At 48.1% G+C, this 23775-nt stretch overlaps 1 protein-coding gene across 6 annotated transcripts in view; it reads left to right on the top strand.

The window, feature by feature from the left end:
* PPFIBP1 (PPFIA binding protein 1) overlaps positions 1 to 23775 on the top strand; it is a gene marked incomplete at its 5' end in the record, with an annotated part of 59914 nt that overhangs the window by 15799 nt on the left and 20340 nt on the right. For 3 of the 6 annotated variants that reach the window (XM_084765687.1, XM_084765689.1, XM_084765688.1), the window contains 11 exons: positions 166 to 279; positions 1051 to 1182; positions 4946 to 5038; positions 7146 to 7260; positions 8625 to 8657; positions 9829 to 9890; positions 11336 to 11411; positions 15313 to 15467; positions 20059 to 20177; positions 21040 to 21096; positions 23186 to 23249. In XM_084765687.1, the coding sequence (XP_084621813.1) occupies positions 166 to 279; positions 1051 to 1182; positions 4946 to 5038; positions 7146 to 7260; positions 8625 to 8657; positions 9829 to 9890; positions 11336 to 11411; positions 15313 to 15467; positions 20059 to 20177; positions 21040 to 21096; positions 23186 to 23249 (1020 nt within the window). Of the gene's footprint in view, positions 1 to 165; positions 280 to 1050; positions 1183 to 4945; positions 5039 to 5349; positions 5443 to 7145; positions 7261 to 8624; positions 8658 to 9828; positions 9891 to 11335; positions 11412 to 15312; positions 15468 to 20058; positions 20178 to 21039; positions 21097 to 23185; positions 23250 to 23775 lie in introns of all 6 variants that reach the window. The other 3 variants (XM_084765690.1, XM_084765692.1, XM_084765691.1) reach the window with 2 other exon arrangements.

Here is a 23775-nt window from a genome sequence, read left to right as displayed (position 1 = left end):
AGCCCTGGGTTTGCTCCACACAAAGCAAAACAAACAACGGGGAGCAAGCCCACTGCCTCCTGCTAGACCGCCATGAGTGATGGCCTTGGCTCCAGTCAGAGAAGGCAGCATGCTTTGGCGCCCAAAGCCGTTCAAACTCGTTGAGTCTTGGCTTTAAATCAACAGGTGAGTGTGCTGACAGACCAGGTGGAGGCTCAGGGAGAGAAGATTCGAGATTTAGAGTTTTGTCTGGAAGAGCACAGAGAGAAGCTGAATGCCACTGAGGAGATGCTGCAGCAGGTATGATTCAGGGCTGGTAGGGGCGGGGCCTGCTGAGCTGTTGTATTTGAGGTGCCACATTCCTGTCTTGTCTTTGCAGCAGTAAATTCCAGGGTCCCATAGACGGTTTGTTGCATGTAAAGCCTAGAGTAACAGCGTCTGAAAAACACGGAGATACACAAAGTTAAGAAGTTCGAATAGAATTCGTATTACAGGAGTTCTAAGTTGACCCTTTGGGCGCAATGCTATTCCTGACTCTCACCCACCAGATGATAGACAGCATATGAGACTTGTTTTTAGGCAAGAACTCACACAGGCAAGCATGCATGTGCCCACACAGGGCTTGTAGGTGTGATGCAGCGGACAGGGTACGTGTGGAAGCTGAGCTGCTTCTGTTGGACATCGATCGAGATGTGACGGCATGTGGCAGACTCCTGACCTCCCTGTCCTCCATGTTCCTGCAAACCCTGATAAATGAGGCTAACAAGCTGTTCTTCCTCGTGAGCTTGTTGAGGGACTGAATTTACGAGCATGCATCCTGGTCCCTGGCATACAGTGAGCACCATGCACAGCATCACAGATGCTGTCATCTGAGGGCGTGATGCAGCTCCCCAACAGTCTGATGACATGTTTGGTTCTGTTCGGAAGAGGGTCACTGGAGTAAGTGACCCTCAGCAGCGTGGTGCCTGGCCATTGCTTCACCCACAGCCTGCACTTAGCCATTGCTGCTTTGCAGTCATGACAGCACTTGCAGGGAAACTGTGTGTGAGTATTTATGTGGAATTCTGACAGGAGCTTCTGAGTCGGACCTCCCTAGAAACACAGAAGCTGGAGCTGATGGCTGAGGTCTCCAACTTGAAGTTAAAGCTGACGGCTGTGGAGAAGGACAGACTGGATTATGAAGACAGGTTCAGGGACACAGAGGTGAGTGGTGCGGGTGGTGCTCCTTCCCTCTTCCCCTCCTCTCCCCTCTTCCTTCCTCCTTACCCACCCCACACGAACACCCGTGTGCACGAACACGCGCGCACGCACGCTCTCTCTCTCCCTCAAGTACTTGTGATTAAGGAAACTTTGTGGCCTCTCCTGTCCTCTTACTGTTAATCCTGATTTGGTGTTTGGTTGCGGGAGGCGAGGAGGGCGTCTGTCCATTTCACACCTTCATTCAGGAGGAAACACAGGGCTGAGGACTTAGCTAAGCAGCGGGGCCTTTCCTCCCCCAGCACAGGCAAGGCCCTCACCACAAAGGAGGTGAAACAAGGGGCTGCAGACACCCATTCTTCGGGGGCAGCACCCTGTGTGTTTTGTTGGGTTTGCTTGGTTGAGGGTGTGAGGAGGTGTCCTGGGTCAGAACCTGGCTGCCAAGAAGAGAGGAGGCAGGCGTCTCCTTTCCCTTCCTGTCAGACATTTGCATACTGACCCTGTGCCACCGCAGTACCTCGGAATGCCAGGGGTGAGATCATGTAACCTATTCCACAGTGGTTTCCAAAATAGTTTCCTGTCCAAGATCCAGTTACTGCAGCAAGCCTTGGCTGTTTGCTTCCTCTGTGGCAAAAAAGAAACCACCATCTTGATTCTTGTTCTAGACTTGAAATTCCTCATCAGTCACTTTGAGCACATTCCACCGTAGTCAGACTGGGCTTCTTACAGCAGAGGCCCTACTCAGCCACCCTCCCCGACCTTTCTCTCTCTCTCTTCTCTTTAAACAAACAAACAAACAAACAAACCACTCATCTATTTAACGTATATGAATGATCTGTCTGCCTGCAGGCCAGAAGAGGGCATCAGATCACTTTATAGATGGTTGTGAGCCACCACATGGTTGCTGGGAATTGAACTCAGGGCCTCTGGAAGAGCAGACAATGCTCTTAACTGCTGAGCCATCTCTCCAGCCCCCCTACTCAGTCTCTTTAAAAGTCTTATTTTTGATGCTTTTTTTCCCCTTTGGGTTTCTGGGATGGAGTTTCTCTGAGTAGCCCTGGCTGTCCTGGAACTCACACTGTAGACCAGGCTGGCCTTGGACACAGATCCACCTGCCTCCCGAATGCTGGGCTTAGAGGTGTGCAGCACCGCCGCCTGGCTTTACATCGGGGTTTTCTGTGAGAATCTGTTGGGATGCTTCCCTTTTCCCTCACCCTGCCGTCCCCCAGCTTCACGGTCTCGGCTGACCTTAAGTAGTGGCGGGAGCTGCAGGTAGGTAGTTGTGACAGGGGAGATGGGTGGGAGCTAGGAGGCTTGCACTCGGTGTAGGCAGGGTTGAGGTGAAGTCTTACCCTGTACTCTGGGTGCGAGGCTAACCAGTCAGGGCAATGGAGGTGCAGCAGGTGTGTTTCGGCTTTCTGTGGGGTTCCAGACCAGCTCCTGCACCTGCGTTCTGTGTCACACCGTGTCTCTCCCCGACTCCACTCCTCTCACGCCTTCTCGTTCAGATGCCAAGTGGCCCTGTGCACACACTAACAGGAACATGGTCCTTGATCGTTTTCCATGAAATGATGCACACTGCTGATCAGATGGAGGACGCACGTCCACAGGGTCTGTTACAGAGCATGTGGCAATTGTTGTTCTATATTAGAATAATCAAAACCGTCCTCACATGTTAAAACAGAATGGAATATGTGCTCTGGCTTAATGTTCCCTTAAGCATACCTTCATCTATCTACTCTGCAATCTTAAATCTCTTAGTACTTTTTGACCAAGAAAACTTTGAAGTAAGGAACACATAGAGCACTTCCAGAAATGAGTATATTAAAATCTTTAAACCTTGAGGCTTGCGCCCCCTTCTGGTATGAGCACAGACGGCTGAAGTGAAGCGCTCTGAAAGGAGCCTGAACTGTTAATTGAAGTAGCCTATATTTAAAAAAAAAAAAAAAAACCCAACATTTTTCCTATTAAGGAGATAGTTATATATTTTCCAGCAAGACTTGTCCTGGGCATATATGGCTTCTTCTAGGTTGGGTCTTTAGATTCATATTTAATGCGACCAAAACCAAGTAGATCATTTTTCTTTAAAAAAAAAAAAGGAAAAATGACCCCACTAGTAGTTCAGCTTTCTATAGTTGTTCTTGGGCTTTGCAGTCACCTCTGAAGGAAGTGACAATGTTTGCAGCAGTGCCTGCTGGGAGTCCAAAGCTGCCTGTTAACGATAACAAAGCCTGTAAGACTAAAGGAAAGCAAGGCCACTCCTGACGTCTGTGCAGGGAGAATGAGCTAAGGAGGGAAACTTGACTCTTTTTAAACTTGAATTGAGAATATTTGGGCAAATTTTACAAGCATGTTCTTAAAGTGGTAATAGAAACGGTGCTAAATTATATTCTGTTATAAAATCATTTGGGCTTAGTTTCACATATAAAGTGTTACTGTATCAGATAATAAATACATTATGTATATAAGACCTTCAGGTTGAGATTCTTGGTTTAAAGAAATTTAAGCCTATATTTTTGTAGACTAGGCATATTTTGTCGAAATCGTCAAATAACTATATTGTGTCACAGAAAAGGATCCTAAGGTAAATGGCTAGTGTCTAGTTTATATGGAGATTGGAGGGTCCATAGACAATTTTAAATACAGAAATGGGTGCTAAGTGTCTTGGAGTTCAGTGTCAAACTGCCTTTGAGAGTTAGTCACATTTCTGTCACATTGTGCTAAGTGTTGACGTTGACTTGACACAGCCTAGAATCCCTGGTCAGCAGTCCCGTTGGGCAGTCGGTCTTGTCAGGTTGGCCTGTGGACACGCCTGTGAGGAGCTGGTCCAGCCTCTGCGGGGCCTCCAGCCCCTGCACTATGTGGGCCTAGCCAGGTGAGGGAGCCACTGAGGGAGCCAGAGCAGCATTCCTTGGCTTCCAGCCTCTACCCTGGCTTCCCTCAGTGATGTGAGCTACATTAACCCTTTCTTCCCCCTAAGCTGCTTTTGGTCATAGTGCTTTATCACAGCAACAGGAAGAAAGCTAGGACCCATCACTAATACCCAAGACAGCTTATAAAGACACAGTTTATTTTAACCCATGGTTTTGGAGATGGTAGCTCATGATTGGCAAGCCCCGTTGCTTTGAGCTAGCATTGAGTGACATTATCATGAAATGCATGGCAGACCAGGAAGCAGAAAAGAGAAGGAGCCAGGGTCCCCAAGTCTCCTTCAAGGGCATGCTCCTAATGGTCCAAGGATCTCCATGCAGGCTTTACCACTTAAAGGTTCCACAAACCTTCCAGCTCCACACTGGGGACCTGGTCCAAGGATTCCAAGGACAGCATTTCCTAGTCAGTTATGGCCACGTTTTTGTTTTCATAAGCACTTGAGGGCAGAGGGCCTGGAAACTGAAGTTAGTATTTTTTTTTAAGATTTTTTATTTATTGTTATGTATACAGTGCTCTGTCTGCATGTACACCTGCAGGCCAGAAGAGGGCATCAGATCACATTATAGATGGCTGTGAGCCACCATGTGGTTGCTGGGAATTGTACTCAGGACCTTTGAAAAGAGCAGTCAATGCCCTTAACCTCTGAGCCATCCATCTCTCCTGAAGTTAGTATTTTAGTGGAAGTGTGCTTTGCCTGTGAGGGATGGATTTCTCCGCATCTCCCTTTGTTGGGACTGGTCCTCTTTAACTCATATCCAAGGAGCTGAGCTGGCTTAGTGCTTTCTGGCTGCTCTTTTGCTATGCCCTTCTCTAACTAATTTTTTTTTTTTTTAAACAGGGGCTAATCCAAGAGATCACTGATTTGAGGTTAAAAGTCAGTGAAATGGACAGTGAAAGACTTCAGTATGAGAAAAAGCTTAAGTCAACTAAAGTAAGTTTCTCTGGAAAAAACAATAATTTTTAAACATGGCATATCATCCTGTGAGCAGTATCATAAGAAAAGTGTTTCCCAACTGTACACGATAGCAAACATATCTTACAAGTAACTGGTGTCTCTCTCAAGCTGGAGATGCTGAGCTTACATGCCAGAGCTCTCAGTCAGCGCAGGGTTGAGTGTCTGCCAGGGCACAGCCTGTCCTTTCTGAGTTAGCTAACCTTCTCTATGAGTGGGTGCTGTTTCCTCGGTTACTCAGCTTGTCTTTCTCTGCCTCGTTTTCTCTCACCCCTCTGTCTCTCTACCAGTCCTTAATGGCTAAACTTTCCAGCATGAAAATCAAGGTGGGTCAGATGCAGTATGAAAAGCAGCGGATGGAGCAAAAGTGGGAGCCGCTGAAGGTGCAGTAGACTTTGGTGGGAGCCCCGTGGCATGCTGCCTTCCGGCATGTGTCATTTTGCTGTGATGGTGTTCTCAGTAGCATGTGCATTCATTGTGTGCATCTGTGTCACCTGTCTGTTAAAAATACATGCACCCTGGGGCTGGAGGGATGGCTCAGAGGTTAAGAGCACTGGCTGCTCTTGCAGAGTTCCTGAGTTCAATTCCCAGCAACCACATGGTGGCTCACAACCATCTACGGTGAAATCTGGTGCCCTCTTCTGGCCTGCAGGTATTACTTGCAGGCAGGATGCTGTATATTAAATAAATAAATCTTTTAAAAAATATACATGGCACCCTCATTAAAGAGACAGTGGGATCACTAATGTAAGTAATGAACAAGTAAAATATAAAAGCATTAGTTTATACATTTATTTCTTAAACTATCTGATCCCTAAGCATCATAAAATACTCGTTAAAAGTTCACCTGTGCAAGAATTCCATTTCAGGCTGCCGAGACTTCCTGAACTTGACTCTATCTTTACCAGAGTCAGGGGCTCAGAGCCAGCCTGGCCTCCTGGGTGGGTTTTTCGTAACACTGCCAGTACAGATAGCTGAATGAAGATTCCGAGGGTAAACGCCACACTGAATGAAAGGCACGTGTTGTTATTGCGCAGCTCGGGTTCCTGTGACAGATGGCAGCCTTCGAAATATGAATTTGCTAAAACTAGTACTTTCTAAAGCAAAACTGAAAGTTTAAAGTGTCGGGGCTGCAGAGATGGCTCAGTGGTTAAGAGCACTGACTGCTCCTCGAAAGGACCCGGGGTTCAATTCCCAGTGCCCACAGGGCAGCTCACAACTGCCTGCAACTCCAAGACCTGACACCCTCCCAGAGACATACATGCAGGCAAGACACCCAGGCACATAGAATAAAAATAAATAAATTATTAAAAAATAAGTGAAGTGTTAACAAATGCATCAGAGGCTTCAGAAGCTTTTGCGGATACGTCCTTTCAAAAGGAAGACTTACGTCCTGGCTTTCTAGATCCCCTTTCCGTTGCTGCGGAGTCTGCCTTCTCCTGATGAGGGTGGACTCTACCTCATGGTATGGCCACAGTCTCCCTCAGTGCCCTCCCTGAGGCTGCTGGAGCCCAGTGGCCGTGCCAGAACCACGAGGCTCACCTCTAAATCTGAGGAAGCTGAGCAAGCGTTTTTGAGTTTTATTTTGCTTTTATGGCAAGTATCCGACTATGTTCTTCACCTTTGACTAACTTGGTGAGACTTTGGATTTAACGCAGACAGAGCTTATACCTGAAACAGTTTCTCCTTACCTTTGCTCAAGAACTTGAAACAGTTACACTGTAATCATTACAAGTTACTTATATGAGTAGTGTTTGCCATCGCCCCTGTCTAATTTGTGTTCCTGTGTAAGTTTTTTTTTTTTTTTTTTTTGGTTTTTTGAGACAGGGTTTCTCTGTGTATCCCTGGCTGTCCTGGACTCACTTTGTAGACCAGGCTGGCCTTGAACTCACAGTGATCCGCCTGCCTCTGCCTCCCGAGTGCTAGGATTAAAGGCGTGCGCCACCACGCCCGGCTCCTGTGTAAGTTTTTGTGGGTTTTTGTGTCATTCCCACAGCCCCAAGCATTGCTATAAAGAGCTGTGTGCTCTATGAGTATCCCTCTTCTGCAATAGTCTGCTGCTTTAAAATGAACTTACAACTTGCAGGATGAATTGGCGTCTTTAAAGGAGCAGCTGGAAGAGAAGGAGTGTGAAGTGAAGAGGCTGCAGGAGAGGCTGCTGTGCAGGGTGAAAGGAGAAGGGGCTGAAGCCCTCGAGCAAGGTACGCCCCAGTTCTTGTTCAAGTCCTTCAAAGCACAGGAGAGGAGCTGGTGCTGGACAGCAGAAAACAACTCCAGCGACACGTGTTCTCAAAGACTTACATTTGGATCTGGCCAGTAGTGCGCAGCTGCAGGTCTGGCATGTAGAAACGCAAGCAGAAGGTTGGGCGCCAGCCCAGGTGACAGAGGAAGGCCCTGACTCAGTTATTTATTTATTTTTAATAGTTATTATGTATACAGTGCTCCACCTCCATGTACCCCTGCAGGCCAGAAGAGGGCATCAAATCAGATTATAGATGGTTGTTGTGAGCCACCATGTGGTTGCTGGGAATTGAACTCATGACCTCTGGAAGAGTAGCCAGCATTGTTAACCACTGAGCCATCTCTCCAACCCTCAATTATTTTTTTTCAAGTCTTGAAATATAATTTGTATAAAAGCTGGCAATACTAGAAAAAATGTACGTATCTACATATGTACGTATACATGTTGTAAAGAGCCATGAAGCTGGACACCAGAGCAACTTCCGACTCATTTGGACAGATAGATTCCACTTGCTGGAGCTTGCTTATGGAAACAAGTAGCATTTTATATTATTTCTTTATCCATCAGAAAACTCAATTTGTCAAGCCTTAAAGAAATAGGTCTTCCTTCCTGTATTTTGATATACGTAAAATGAATTTATAACATTCAGAAATAGAACAGTTTCAGGATTAAATCTGCGAATCCCATGCTGCATCGCTGAGCCTTAGTGCTAGTCTCCCTTTAGACTTTACCAATAGAATGGACACTTCAGGAGTACACGTGGGCTGGAGATGATTTGGGGGTGCTGCCCACACAGAATCGGGGACTGGAACCAGTCTGAACTGCTTGTTGTCACTATGGGACCAGCTAAGTTCAGGGTCTGAACTCAAGGGTTTAGAAACCTCATGGCAGTCTGATCTGATCCTGATCCTGTCTGCGTCAGCAGTGGACTTAGCTCCTTGAACGGGGGACACACTATTTCAGTGATGTTGGACTTGCCTGCTCAGTTGGCATGCAGTCAGGTGGACTGGGCATTAAACTGACATGTGTGACAGTAGCCAGTCCACATCATGGTTGTCTGGCCCTGAGGTCTAACTTTGTCACACAGAGACAGCGGGTGCGGAAGGGCGGAGCTCGGCCGTGGCTCACTGACTGCACGGCAGCTCTTCCCGAGGCTGCAGCACTGCCAGTCGGAGTCTCCGGGGAGGGCGTCATGTTCTGGCTTATTTGTGAGATTAGAGTCCTAGCGCTTAGGTGAAAGGAAACCAAGTACATACTAGTACTTTTACCACAGTTTTGTTGTAGTAGATGCTAACTTCCAGTCTGATGGGTTTTTCTGTGCAGATGAAAATATTAAAAAGAAGCTGAAAGAGAAAAGTAAGGTTTTAGTGTATTTCCATTGGCTTCTCGCTCGCCGGCAGAGCCGCCTCGTTCTTTGCATGTCTCAAACGTTCTCTCAACCAGAGTGCGGCCGCTTCATCAACAGGCCTCTCGTTTCTTCTCGGCGTGCAAAACAGGCTAGATAGGCAGGCCAGAAAACAAGGAGGAAGTCTTTCCTGCGCCCCGTTCACTCCCCAGTGCAGCAGGACACAGAGGAGCGAGCTCAGAAAGCGCACACTCTCTCCAGCCGGTGACGGAGCCGGTGACGGAGGTCCAAAAGAGAAGTTGCTTGTCCTCAGCTCTAAATGGTACCACACTGGAGCTCGTGGTGCACCTCACTTTGTCTGCTCTGAACTTCATTGTTGAGCTAAGGTCTACATTAGGAGCTTTACGGAGCCCGGCCTATTTAATGCCACACAGAGATAAATCCTTAATTGACCACAGTGAGTTACTTGGTTAAGGGAGCTTGCTTCAAACAAACAAGCAAACAAAGGAACAACAATTTTCTACTTGAAAACATGTCAGTGAGATTTTTTTTTTTAGTTACTATATTTTTTTCCTTTTCAAAAGCAGGTAACTTTAGCTGAATAATTTTCCTGTTTCCATGTTTTAATTGTGCGTTTACTTTGGAGTTTAAAATGTTCGTTTTTATTAAAATAGCACTTGTGTGTTTGGTTATCTGATTTTGAGGAAGCCACATTGTGCACACAGTAGCTGTTATGTCTTGATTTTTGTTTTGAAGCAGCATTAGAAATGAGGCTTATCGATGAAGCAAGGCACGCTCCCTCCTGTGGAACTACAGCTGGCTTCTCAGCATGGCTCCCATGCCAACACCACATTGCTCAGGCTCTCCCCGTGGCCTTGGCAGCTTGGTGATGACCGAGCACTGTCCCTTGTCCTTGGTCACTGTGATACCATCCGTCGCTCTCACCCACTGCCCATGGCTTCCTGTTCTGAGAATTCAGTGCTGTCTCTGCTGCTGCCACACATTTCATCTTCAGTGTCTAAAGGGGGGGCCCTGCTGTGTCCGTCTGTGACACTGTGGTGACGTAGGAAGTGCTTGTCTCTTACTGTCCCCGAAAAGAGTCACTGCCATGTTTACCAAGAGCAGGCGGCTTCTCGCACAGGTTAGCTGAAGCACCTTCTAATGATGTTGCCTCCTTTTCAGACATTGAAGTCCAGAAAATGAAAAAGGCAGTGGAGTCCCTGATGGCAGCAAATGAAGAAAAGGTACCAAGTGAAACTCAGCTGTCACCGCTTTGTTTACCCTCTGTAGCACTGCTTTGACTGTTCCGTGCAGTTCTCTGAGTTCCCTCGGCTGACAGGACACAGTCATACGACTCCCGTGACGTTCAGGGACCTTCCTTGTCTCTCCCTCCTGATTGTGCACAGAGTAGAGAGGCGAGCAGCCCAGGTTCCACTGAAGTCCTCACGCCCGCTTTCCCCTTTGGAATTTAGAAACTATTCAGGCCATAGGACTGCTTTATATTCCGATGAGAGGAGAGACAGTACATTCTGAAGGGTGGGGCTCCAACTCCACAGACGTATGCACTGATGTGACACCAGAGTTACTTTCTTTATATTCCTGACTTCTAGAGTTGCCTTGCCCTCCCTGAGAGGTGACGTGATAGAGGACAGACACAAGCCAGGCCCGGAGTCATTGCTGGACCCCGCCTTTGTCTCCAGTGCAATGGCCTGGTGCCTGTGTCTCGAGGGCTCTTGGCTGTGGTCAGCTTTCCTCACCCATATTTGGCCTTCATCCTCCCAGGAGCAGAGATGCTGCTGCCCCTGGGACAGTGTCCTCCTCAACACTGACCTCACCTGATCTTGGCTGCCTAAGAACCACTGGGTTAAGCCTATAACGTCAGGACTGCTCCTTCCTGTGTCCCTCAGTGACTGGAACAAAGGGAAAGGGACATGTCCCAGAAAGACTAAATGCCCAAGAGATAGATAGTTACTCTTTCTCATTACACCTTCTCCAATACTTGCTCGTCTGCTTTATGTCTTTACTGTTTCCTCTCGTTCTCATCCAGAGAGAGAGAGAGAGAGAGAGAGAGAGAGAGAGGTGTGTGTGTGTGTGTGTGTGTGTGTGTGTGTGTGTGTGTGTGTGTGTGTGTGTGTTGCACACAGGTTCCTGCATATGACAACTGGAAGTCAAGGTCAGGTTGATGTCACATGTTGTCCCTTATGTCAGAGCCCGTGAGCCCGGAGCTTACCCCTCGAGCTAGACTGGCTGCCAGCAGGCTCTGGGAACCCCGCTCCACCTCCACCTCTTCCCAACTCCAGAAGTGCTGTGGGGAAGCAGCCACACTGCAGCCATGCCCGGCTTCTGTGCCGATGCTGGGGCTGAACTCTAGAATTTTATCCACTGGTGTCAAACGCTAGTCAGCAGGCTTGTCGCCTACTTGCCACACCCACTGAACTATCTCACTGGGCCTTGATTTTTTTTTACTTTTTTGTTAAATGCTGTCACATCAGTTTTGTTTGTAGAGATGGCGAGTAAAAGAATCTCTAAGATTCTTTTCTCTAAGATTGTTTCTGTGTCTCCGATACACACTGAGAAGATGCAGATATTGCCACTTTCACTAGTCCTCAAATATTGTACACATTCACGGGTTAACTTACCTCTACTGCTTTAAGAGCACAGCAGTGCTGATGCCCTGTTTTATTCACAGGACCGCAAGATAGAAGACCTCCGGCAGTGCCTGAGCAGGTACAGGAAAATGCAGGACCCGGCAGTTCTGGCCCAAGGTAATAAAGTAGAATGCCTCTCTGGAAGCCTCCTGCGCCACTTGATGTTAGCCAGCCAAGGACTTACACGCTTAGCCTCAGTTTCCCTCGTCGTTCATGTGCGTTACCCCAGATCTGGCGGCTCACTCACAGTTGACAGCAGTGCTGGGCAGCTGTTCCGTCAGGAAGCACTCAGGCTCATGAGCGCGTTGTAGGTGAGGAGCTCCAAGAAGAGCGTTCTAGGGCCAGAGCTGCAGCCACGGGTAAAGAGCCTCAGTGCTTCGGAAGAAAGGCCAGCTTGGCTGGAAAGTTGTGCGCGGTGCGGAGGGTGTGGCGTGCTCACGGGAGAGGATCTCAGTAGGGCCAGGCCAGGCTGGGCATCTGCTGGTTAACAAGTGCAGGGACTCCAGTGACGCTTTGCTTTGCCTTGTTAGTCCTAGGGCAGCGGTTCTCAGCCTTCCTAGTGCTGTCCCCCTTTAATACAGCTCCTCATGTTGTGGTGACCCCGACCCATAAACTCATTTTTGTTGCTACATCATAACTGTCATTTTGCTAATGTTACGAATTGTAGTGTAAATACTTGATATGTGACCACTGTGAAAGGGCTGTTTAACCCCCAGGTTGAGAACCACTGTCCTAGGGGCTGGAGAGATGGCTCAGATGTTAAGAGCGGTGGCTGCTCTTCTGGAGGTCCCGAGTTCAATTCCCAGCAACCATAGCTCACAACTATCTGTAATGTGATCTGGTGCCCTCTTCTGGTCAGCAGGTGTACATGCAGCCAGAGCGCTGTATACATAAATAAATAAACCTTTTTTTAAAAAATTGAAAAGAGAACCGCTGTTTCAGGGCTTGAACCTAGGGCCTTGGACAAGCGAGGCATGTTCTAGCACTGAGCTACACCCCAGGACTGGGTAAAGGGCTGAGTAACAAGTCGGCAGGGTGCCCTTTGCCAGAAGGGGGCTATGAGGGACACCAGTATCTAGAGCCCGGGAAGCAAATCAAAGGACTCTTAAAGATACTGTGACTGTGAGTCCCGGTGGACCTGAACTGACCGGGCAGATTACAGCTGTGATATGCTGAATTAGATGGTGGGCATGAAGCGAAGGGAAAGAAGTCACAGAGGTAGACACCTGGGCTCTCGCTGCCAGGCAGGCGACGGTACTGTTCATCAGGGTGGCCCAGGGCTGAGAGTTCTTCCTCAGATGCATGAAGTTCTTCTGCCTTACCTGCAGATGACTCACACACAAGAAGACCAGGGCTGTGTGAAACAAGCAGTGTTAGGTGCCTGCTCACTGTGAACACGTGGTCACCCTAAAATGATAAGCACTGAAAACACGTCTTTTGAGTAGTATTTTAGTTAGGGTTTCTTCTGCTGTGATGGAGCGGCGTGGGGAGGAAAGCCTTTATTTCAGCTTACGATTCCTTTTCACAGTCCACTACTAAGGAAAGTCACAGCAGGAACCTGGAGGATGCTGCTCACTGCCTTGTTCCCCATGGCTTGCTCAGCATCCTTACACACCTCAGAACCACCAGCGCAGGGTTGGCACCACCCACAGTGGTCTGGGCCCTCCCACATTAATTGCTAACCAAGAACATGCCCCACAAGCTTTCCCACAGCCTAATCTGGTCGGGGCCTCTCATCAGTTGATAGCTTCTCTTACTAAATGATTCTAGCCACTCTCAAGTGGACATAAAAACCAGCCAGCGGTGAGATAATTGTGAAATACTCAAGAATTTTACATTTTATTTTTAAAATTAATTTACTAGTGCTTGGGATCTGCCTCATGTGAACCTAGGCAAGCGCTTTGCCACCGAGCTGCACTCTCAGAAGTTTTAATTCTGGTGAATTCACAGATCAAAAGAAAAGCCTCGGCTTTGGGCTCAGGAGCGTCAAAACAAACAAATGAATAAATAACAGTGGGTATTATCTGTTTTGTTTATAAGGACTGATAAAGTCTGCCACACTCCATGAGCCACACCAAGGGTAACCCGTAAGCGTGTCGCTGGCCCTCCCAAGAGAGTTCTCACCAATGCGGGAGTGCGCCTACTGGCCAGATTCCAGGATTGCCTCTTTACATCTCCAGTGCTAAGGCTATAGACCACCATGCTACCTTCCAAAGATTTGTTTCCTATTTATGTGCACGTGTGTGCTTATATGTATGCAGGCATCAGATCCCTGGAGCCGGAGCTACCGGCCAGTTGTAAGCTGTGTAGTTTAGGGACAGAAACCAAATCGAGGTCTTCCCAGTCAGTGTGTACTCCTAACCTCTGGGCTACCTCACCAGCCCACGCCTACCTTTTATGTCGCAGCTGGAGACCCAAACTCTCGTCCTTAAGGTTACATGGCAGGCACCAACCGACCTGCGGAGCCTCTGCAGTCCCCGTGGCGTAGGTGGAGATCAGATGCGGCAGGGCAGGTTTCACAAGTCATAGAAATCATGGCACAGGGAAGAGACTTCTCCCCGTGACCTGTGTTTGCTTAGCTACTCTTCACAAAGCTCTAGGAAGCACTTAACGTCTAATAAAGTTAGGATAAAATGCCAGTAAAACCTCAGTTTAAAAGTTGTGCCCAGGGACTGGAGTCACTGCTCAGCGGTTAGGAGCACTGGCTGCTCCTGCAGAGGACTGGAGTCTGGCTCCCAGCAGCCCCAGTGCAGTTCCAAACAGCACCCTCTGCTGCCCTCTGTGGACACGTGCACATACATGGCATACATACACACATAAATGAAAATTAAGCCAATCAAACCAGGTGTGGTGGTATATGCCTGTGATCCTGGGAGGCAGGGGCAGCTGAATCTCTGTGAGCCCAGGCCAGCCAGGGCTGCACAGAGAAACCCTGTCTTGAAAACAACAACAACAACACCCAAAACAAAACAACGGAAAAAAAGAAAAAGAAAAAAGAAATCTTATAATATTATGGTTTAATTGGGCATGAGAGGCTAAGTCAAGATGACCTTGACTTTGATGCCATCCTGGTCTATGTTATAGCAAAACAGGTTTTTTTGTTTGTTTGTTTTTTAACGAGAAGAAAAAAAACCAAGAGAATTTAAAGTCTTTAGATGAGTACATGGTTTGCTGGTTGGCACTACTTAGAGAGTGGATCTGTGTTCTGCAGGGGATCCTTTACCCCTTGACTGCTGCTAAAACTTCAAACTCAGTGCTTTGATGGATATTTCGTTTCTTTTTTCTGTTAGGGTTTTTCTGCTTTAGACTGGCATAAGAGGATCCTTTGAAGGATCCACTGTCGTTTTTCTTTTCTTTTATCCTAATTTTCTCTTTGTGTATTTTCCAAAGCACACCAGTGACAAGAAATAAAAGGCTTAAATGGTGAGTTAGATGGTTGTGCTGGGGTAGACAGGAACAGCGGTAGATAGGTGGGTGGGTAGGTGGTGGATGGTTGGTAGACAGACTGACTTTTGAGATAGGGTCTCAAGTAGCCCAGGCTGGCCCTGAACTTGCTGTGTAGCTGAGGATGATCTTGAACTCCAGACTCATCTGCTCTCACCTTCTGAGTGCTAGGATTAAAGTTATGATTCACCAAACAGGGCTAAGCTAATATTTTTAAAGCCTGAAAGTTAAAAACAAAAGTACCGTGGGTTCTTAAAGTAAATTTACTTTCAAAACAAAACATCTTTTGTGTCGATTCTGTTTGAAACCTGACTCCCCCCATCAGTACCACTGGTGGGTGCTTGTTGTGGCCTGGGTCCTGGGACTTAGTTGCTTACAGTTTAAGATGCTCTATCCTAGGCTCTGTTTTGCTCATTTACATATGACAGCAGGAAAACAAATGACTCGTGTGTGTGTGTGTGTGTGTGTGTGTGTGTGTGTGTGTGCGCGCGCGCGCTTTGCACTGGCACTACGGCATAATTCCCACTCTTCTTCCAAACATGGACTGCAGCAGCGTCTGCTTCTTCTCTTCCAGGCCAGGACGGCGACTGTGAGGCTCTGTTCCACTCCAGCTCCATCTCCACCTTGTTGGATGTGCAGGGCTTTAGTGACCTGGACAGAAGTACTTCTTCCACGCCAGGGGTGGGGTCTCCCAGCAGGGACCCCCTCAGCACGGGTGCGCCAGAAGAGGTACAGACGGGATGGTGGCATGCTGTTTCCGTTGGAGGGGCCGTGTGTTCACTGTTGTGTACTTTCCAATGCCATGTGACGTGGGTTCTTTTCCCAGCACCATTACTCGCCTCTTTTTAATAAATGCTTTGGACAAAGTCAACATTGCTTATAAAACGCACTTAAAAACAAGGCAGGCACATTGGCATGTACTGTAAATTTCAGTTGTTGAAGAGGCAAATTTCTTGGAAGTTTGTGAGTAGCCTAAAAGGATCCCAGTCTCAAAACAAACATGAGCAGCTTTGAGGCAGCTACCCTAAAGTATGAGATTATAGAGTCTGTTTTCTAAAAACTAAATACAAATAAGTCAGGAGAGGGTAAGTAAGATTGTATATGCAAGTCTAGTTTTGTCGTTTCTGATGACTCACAGTTTTTAGACTTGGAAAAAGCAGTGGAGGGCAGAAGTCTTTATTAATTTTTGTTCATCGAGGCTCAAGAACATCTGTTTATCACCTACTGTCCATCAGCACCAAGCTGGGGCTGGATTGTCATCTTCCTGAGGAGTCTGCAGGGTGGGCAGAGGCAGCAGGAACCCTCCCCTCTGTGTGCTCAGCTCAGGGGCAGCAGGAGGCTTCTCACTGCAGTGTCTAGTTGTGGAGGCAGCCTGTTGGCTGGGACCTCCGCTGTCCCCTGGCTGGGACTCCCTGTGACTGCTCAGCTCCCTCACAGCTCTGTGGTGAGAGCACCCTGAGAAGACCAGGCAGGTCTGCATCACCTGTAACTCAGCACCATCAGCGTCTCTGCTGCAATCACAGGGCAGCCAGACTCTAGCAGACGCTGCCTGTCAGGTCTAAGTGACGTCCATGCAAGAGCACGTGGAACGAGATGGGCTGCGGCCATTTTGGGAACAGTCACTGATTCCCCTCCTGGGTAAACCAGTTTATACCTTCTCATGTATAGAATGAGTGCAGCCTTCCCTTCTCCACAGCTCCCCAGATGTCCTTCCCAGGAGCCACCGTCCTTTCAGGTTGATGTGCAGGGGAGGCCCCTCAGGTTGTTCCTAGGGTATCATCCCAAACAGCGTGCAGAGCTGGGAGCCTAACAAAACAAGTTATCTGTCCCCGCACACCCAGCATGCGTGGCGGGTCAGGAACAGGGTAGCTGCTGTGAAGAGGGGGAAGTGAGGCATTGGCTGTCCCTGGTCCATAACAGTCCAACCCACTAGACAGGTGTCACTCTGTATTGGAGGCTCTTCTGTCCAAGTCAGCTTCCTCTTCTCTCTAAGTATTTGGTGGTGGTGGTGTATTGGGTTTTTTGGAGACAGGGTTTCTCTCTGTAGCCTTAGCTGTCCTGGACCTCACTCAGTAGAGCAGGCTAGCCTTGACCTCAGAGATCCTCCTGCCTCTGCCTTGTCAGTGCTGGCATTAAAGGTATGTGCCAACATGCCCAGCTCCCTCTAAATATTTCTGAATTAGTGTTGTCTCTGCTTTGTAAAGTGCCTTTTGTTGTCCCCCGCTGTGCCTGTTCACATTACCTCTAACAGTCTAGTCTACCTACCCTAAGAATCTAGTCTACCACACTAGGTGAGAGCCTGCCCACGCCTTCCTTGTAGCCTTTCGCCCCCAGGCTCCTCGAAGGGCTGCTGGGACAGCTGCTGCTTGTTCTAGCCCTCCTCTGCCTCAGGCGTCCTGGATCCCCAAGTACAGATTGGTCCTTGTCTGGAAGTCACCTTAAATGTTAGAGTAGTTGCTGTCTGGAGAGACTGGGAGCTGGGGCCGTCGTCTTCAACTCCGCGGCCATCCTGTGTTGAACAGCCGCTTCCTTCCTTTCGCGGCTCTCCTCTCCTGCTCTCCCCTCTGGTGTCTGTTGTTGATAGCCCCATAGTGGACCAGTCGTGTTTGGTGATGACTCTCTTTCTAGTACTTTGCTGTACTGGGCATAAGTACTCTACACTGACCCACACGGCCAGTCCTGAGCAATAAAAGCCGAATTGAATGAAAATTAATTCAATGAGAAAACAGCTAACATTACACACTTAAATGCTGGAGAATAATGTTCATCAATCAAGATATTAATTATGAAATAGGAATGGGGGGATGTTCCCTTCTTGCTAAATACATTTGTATTGAAAGGGGAAAAAACCCACCTCCAACAACAAAAAAACCCTGTTTCCTTTTGAGACAGAGGCTCTCTTTGTTGTCCAGGCCAGCGTAGGTCTTTGGTGATCCTATGGCTCAGCCTTCCAAAAAGATGACCTTCGACAGCCAACAAGTGTGCTATGTTTAGAGAGTAGAGTATACAGAAGTGAATGCAGAGTCTTTGCGACATGCCTCAGTTTAAAAGTTTGTTTTTATTACAAAAATGCATACACACACACACACACACACACACACACACACACAAACACAAACACACACACACTGCCTGCACGCAGTTCCCAAAGAGGTCAGAAGAGGGCGACAGATCCCCTAGAACTGTAGTTAACAGGCGTCCTGACCCGCACTGCTGGAAGAGCGACCAGTGCTCTTAACTATTCTTCCCCCAGCCGTTGTGAATTCCAGTTTAATGGTGTTTGGTTTTCATAAGCAATTGCTCCAGACTGAATAAAAATGGTGTGATGAGAAGTGATGGAGTTCAGTTTTAGTTTGAAGAAAACCAGGAGAAAAGAAATTAAAGTTGAAACTAAAACCTTAAAGTTTGAGAAAGAAATCAAGAGCACATGCCTGTGTGTTAGTGTATTTTCCCCATGATTAGGAGTCTAGGGAGGTAGTTGTCCTTCAGGAAACATGGGTGAGTGCTAAGGAGATTAACCTAGCGTTGACTGTAAAGATTCACACCAACCCGGGGGAGGGGCATAGAAAAGAACCCTATTTTACAGTGATAGGACTTGACATGCTCTGGGCTTCCATGGTGCCAGTGCTCAGTAACAGGCGAAACTCAGAGTGGGGTTCATTGCTTCCTAGGAGCTCAGAGGCAGACCTGGTCGTGTGTGGTGTAGTGTGTGGCTAACGCGAATTGTTGCTGAGTAGTTGGCGCAGGCGTGTGTGTGTTCACCACGTGTCTTGCCTACCAGGCTCACCGAGGAGTAAGCAGCTAGGCAGTACAGGAGTGCTGGGTGCACACCTGTAATCTCATCAGCGGCTGAGCTCATGGCCAGCCTGGGCTACATAGACGACTGTGACCAAACAGAGAGTTAGAAAAAGAGGTCATGAGTTAGGGGATCAAGCAAAGGAAGATACTAGGGGGGCTGGGGATAGAAAGGGAAAGGGGGAATATTAATATTAAATTTTAATCTAAAAATTATTAGCAAAAAGTATAGAGAGGAAAGGAAGTAAGAAGTGTGGCTGGGAACATAGCTAGGTGTGAGACACTGACGTTGTTGGCCCACACTGCACATAATTAAATGACGGGCCCAGTGATCGGCTGGCTTGGACTTCACTGAATAATTGTAAAGTGTTTTCTTTGTGAGCTCCTGTTGTTGCTAATTTACCAGTACAGCCTAATAATGTTTATTATCAGGCCTATAATTATTGTTACAGCAGCATTTTCTAACCTGCTAGCAATCAATCAAGACACAAACAGATGTTATATTTTAAAATAGCCATAGTTAACCTGAGGCAGGGCAGACATTAATCCTCTAAACTACTTCCCATAGTGCCTGCCCCAGTCCCATGCCGTCTGCTTCTAATAATTTCTACCATGCTGCCTCCCATCCATAATCCCATATACTTGCAAATGTTCTTCATCTGGGCCAGATCCTCCATCCACACCGGCCATGTGCTTCTCCTCCACCTCACCCATGATGGTGCAGCCTTTTTCTCCTCATGTCTCTCTTCCTCTCCTTCTTCCCAGGATCCTCTCTGTCTCCCCAACCCGGGGAACCTTAGCTATGCCTAGCTCATTTGCCCTGCCCCTGTGTAATGGCCTTTTATTAATTAGCATCAAAATACATCAGACCAACAAGTCCCCATGCTGATCACACTCTGGGCCCCAGTTGTCACACATTACCAGAAATCCTCAGTATTAGAAAGCCTAGGGCTCCAGCCCCAGGACCCAGAGGTCTTTGAGAAAATGGTGCCCACATTTCACTGTTTCCACAGTGTTGCTGTTAGTGGTAACCAGAGTGCATTCTAACCGACATTAGTGCATTGCTCGTCAGTTATGGTACGTGAGTGTTGCCGACTTGTTCACACATTGAACAATCTTTAACCAGCACGCTGTCTGCTGTGTGTTAGGCTTGTGGTAGACGTAAGGATGGGTGCAGTGCTTGCTTTACCTGTGCTCATGCTGAGGAGCCTGTGCCTTGGTGCTGGCACGCCACGGCTGTTTACATCATCGGAACCCAGCACTTCTTGTGGTGTAAGGAACTTTCTTATTCAGGATACTTGCTATCTTAGAACCAAATTTAATCCCCTTTCTCCACAGTGTTTCCTCTCACTAACACTTCTTTTCCAGGTGTTTCTGTTCTGAACTGACTTTTATAAACACAAGGACAGAATTCTAAGCACAGATGTATATTAGGTGGACCAATTCTGGTATGTTTTGTTACTTTGTGGCCTGTGTTTTGCTTGTTGACTGATTTTCTTTTTACTTACTTTTTTTTTCTTTTCAGTTTCACACCAGCATCCTTCAAGCCTCGGCCCCTTCACTATTGCCACAGTCTATGAGTGTGGAAACTTCTGAAATATCCACGTTGCCTACTGACCAGCCCGAGACTTCATTTGAAGAGAAGTATGTAATTTATGAACTAACGTTGCTAATATAAATGTGCAGAGAAATAGAGCAACCAAAACTAAAGGCGCGTCACACTGATTTATAGACAGAGGGATGATGGTAGCGGCCTCTAAGGAGCTTGGGTTCACTGTTAAGAAGGTGAAAAGCAGGGCAGGCACACTTGGTGTGTGGAGTCAACACAACAGGGGCATGGTCCTTTCTCCATAGGCAAACATGTTTTGCCAGAAAATTCTCAAATAAATTGCCTAAACCTGAATTAGGCTTAAGAACATGTTTAGAAGTAGAAATAGTTTTCTTTGCACTATTTTTTTTAAAAAACATTTCTGTTGACTTATATACAGACAGCCCTACCTATGGTAGCCTGACCTGTGATTTTTTTTTTTTTTTTTTTTTTTTTTTGCTGTAAGTGTTGCCATGTTTCATTTTTGCTATAGTTTTTGATAGGTATAAGGTAGTCACACGCCCTTTGTGGGAGAGATTTTGCCCAGCTATAGGCTAGTAGGGTGCCATAAATACGGACAAGGTAGACCAGACCAAGCTGTGTTTTTGGTAGATTAAGCCAAAGAGACTTTTTTTTTGGTTTTTTGAGACAGGGTTTCTCTGTGTAGCCTTGGCCGTCCTGGACTCGCTTTGTAGACCAGGCTGGCCGTGAACTCACAGCAATCTGCCTGCCTCTGCCTCCCGAGTGCTGGGATTAAAGGCGTGTGCCACCATGACCGGCTTCAAAATACACTTTTAACTCAACACTGATTTGAGCTTCCTGTGGGCTCTCTGGGACTTCACCATTGTAAGCCCAGCAATGTCTGTGTGGTTTTCAGTTCATGACATTAACGAGTGCTTTTTTAAAAATATATTTCAGTGATGGAAAAGCAGGCCTGGATGCTGCTGCTGAAGTCTCGCTGTGTGATGGTGTTTCGTAAGTCATATGTTGTTGAATGTGAGGTGTGCTCAAGGCTTCAAAAAGTGGGGGTCTGTTCCCCCACATCCCGCACCTAGTGTTTGCAGATTGTTAGTCTCCCTCATCAGATTTCATTTGAAGTTCAGCACTTTCGTTTCATTTTTGTGCCGATTAGTACTTTGTTTTTATTCCAACAGAGAAGAATCCCAGAGAGCGTGAGAGCTGGCGGGGCTGCTCTCTGCACTTACAGTTTAATAAACTGGACGAATGCGAATGCCTGTCCAAGTCAAAGTCTGCATTAGATTAGGAAAGCCCCGAAACAGCCAGGAGAACCTATTTTCAGAACAGAGCTCGGATGAGATGTTTCTGTTTCTCTGTGACCCTTTGTGGCTTGGGCAGTCAGTACGACTGACAACTTGCATAAATGCACAGAGATGCCTTTTAAACTTTGCATAGTTGTTCTAGTCGGTTTGTTTTGTTTTGTTTTGGAGTAAACACATTCCTTCTTCAGCCTGTTTCTCTGCTTTGCCTTCCTTTTTTTATCCTGCGTTGCTGGGGTCAGGCCTCAGCCCTTACATGCCAAGCACACTCTGGCACTGAAGTACACCCCCAGCCCCCCCGGCACACACTCAGCCCCCCAACACACCCCCAGCCCTCCGGCACACACTCAGCCCCCCGGCACACCCCCAGCCCCCTGGCACACACTCAGCCTCCAACACACCCCCAGCCCCCTGGCACACCCCCAGCCCCCCCGGCACACCCCCAGCCCCCCCCGGCACACCCTCAGCCCCCCCGGCACACCCCCAGCCCCCCCGGCACACCCCCAGCCCCCCCGGCACACCCCCAGCCCCCCCGGCACACACTCAGCCCCCTGGCACACACTCAGCCCCCCCCGGCACACCCCAGCCCCCCCGGCACACCCCCAGCCCCCGGCACACCCCCAGCCCCCCCGGCACACCCCCAGCCCCCAACACACCCCCAGCCCCCCGGCACACCCCCAGCCCCCCGGCACACCCCCAGCCCCCCCCCGTACACCCCCAGCCCCCTGGCACACCCCCAGCCCCCCTGGCACACCCCCAGCCCCCCGGCACACCCCCAGCCCCCCGGCACACCCCCAGCCCCCCACCCCCACCCCCCGGCACACACTCAGCCTCCCGGCACACACTCAGCCCCCCCACCCCCCGGCACACCTCCAGTCCCCCGCTTTTTGAAACTGGACCTATATTTGCACGTCTAGTTTTGAGTAATACCATCGCCAGCTGTGTACAACTGAACACTAATCATGTGAAAGAGAAATTTTCTCTGATTTACAGGCTCCTCCTGCCTTCCTAGGCTAGCAAATACATTGCTGTGGTAATAAAGGATTCCTCTAGTGCACTTCCCTTTCTTCCTTCCCTCCCTTTCCTTCCCTCTCTCCCACCTTCCCTGCCTCCTAACCTCCTTCTGTCCTTCCTTGCCTCCCGCCTCCTTTCTTTCCTCTTTCCTTCCCTTTACCTTCCCTTCTCCCCTCATTATTTCTGTCCTTCCCTCCTTTTTTTCTCATTTTTGGAGACAGGCTTAATCTTGCTAGCCCAGACTGATCTCAGATATTCAGACAATTCTGACTTCGTCTCTTGAGTACTGAAATTACAGGCGTGCCCCACAAAACCTGGCTTCTTATGCTTTGATCAGAACTATTAAGTGACTTGCTTTGCCAGATTCAGAAAATTTATTCCTCTTTGAAAGAAAAGTAGATTTTCATTCTTTCAGTAGGCAGATTAGATTTAATCAGGGCATGAGTGTCTATGAAGTTCCTGGCACAGATGTGTAAGTGCCACTGTCCATGGAGAACACTGTACGGCCAGGGCAGTCCTAAGTGTTTTTCCAGCTACTGTGACATGTGTGGGACAGTTTGTGTTATTGGCACGACAGATACCCACCCTGCTCTTACAGAACTAAACGCTGCAATTTACTTAAGCACATAAGTGTCTGCCTGGATCCAGATTGTCTTTTATTTCCAAGGCTCAACTTCCAGACAGTTTTTAGTTTGCTTCTAAGACGGTCTGCTTAGATGCAGGCACCAGAGTGAGCTTTCTATTAATCCTGATTATCATTACTCTGTTTCTAGAACTTCAGGTCTGCAAAAATCCAGCAGCCTGGGACATCTGAAGAAAGAGACATCAGATGGCATGGTGAGTTCTGTGGGATGGTTTTGGTTTTGTGGCCCACACACACTTTTTTCCCCTTTCCCCTTGTTATCCTTAGAAAATACTGAAGGCTTAGATCTTCACCGGACCCATCTTTTCACACAGCAAACACTCCACACAGCAAACACTCATTTTTAGCAAGAGCTTATGGTTTCTCTGATGGGAAGTTACTGGCTGCCATGGTGCAGTCACTGACAGATGCGAAGAGTACGTATAAAAGACTGAAAATACATAAGCAGAAGGCTGAGGCTCCTGGGCGCTGTGGGAAATGAGTGCAACTGAGGCTTTGTGGCGCAGGGGGATGTCGACGGCTGCTTGTAAGAGTGTGTGTAGCAGCTGAGTGTGTAAGAGGTTTGATGGCAGCCTGCCTGGGCTGTCACTGGCTGTGAGCGGGGAAGGGGGCCCACGCAGAAGCATTCAGAGGTAGCTTCTAAAGTTGAGTAAGTGTCCCCACTGCAGGAGACCAAGGCTGTCAGAGCCTCGGTGGCATTAGGTTAGGAGAAGGCCTGCA

Source organism: Acomys minous (genome assembly GCF_964271855.1).
Source record: "Acomys minous genome assembly, chromosome: 17".
Classification (NCBI taxonomy): domain Eukaryota; kingdom Metazoa; phylum Chordata; class Mammalia; order Rodentia; family Muridae; genus Acomys; species Acomys minous.
The sequence above is the reverse complement of the archived record's forward strand: the minus strand, read 5'-3'. Positions and strand labels throughout refer to the sequence as shown.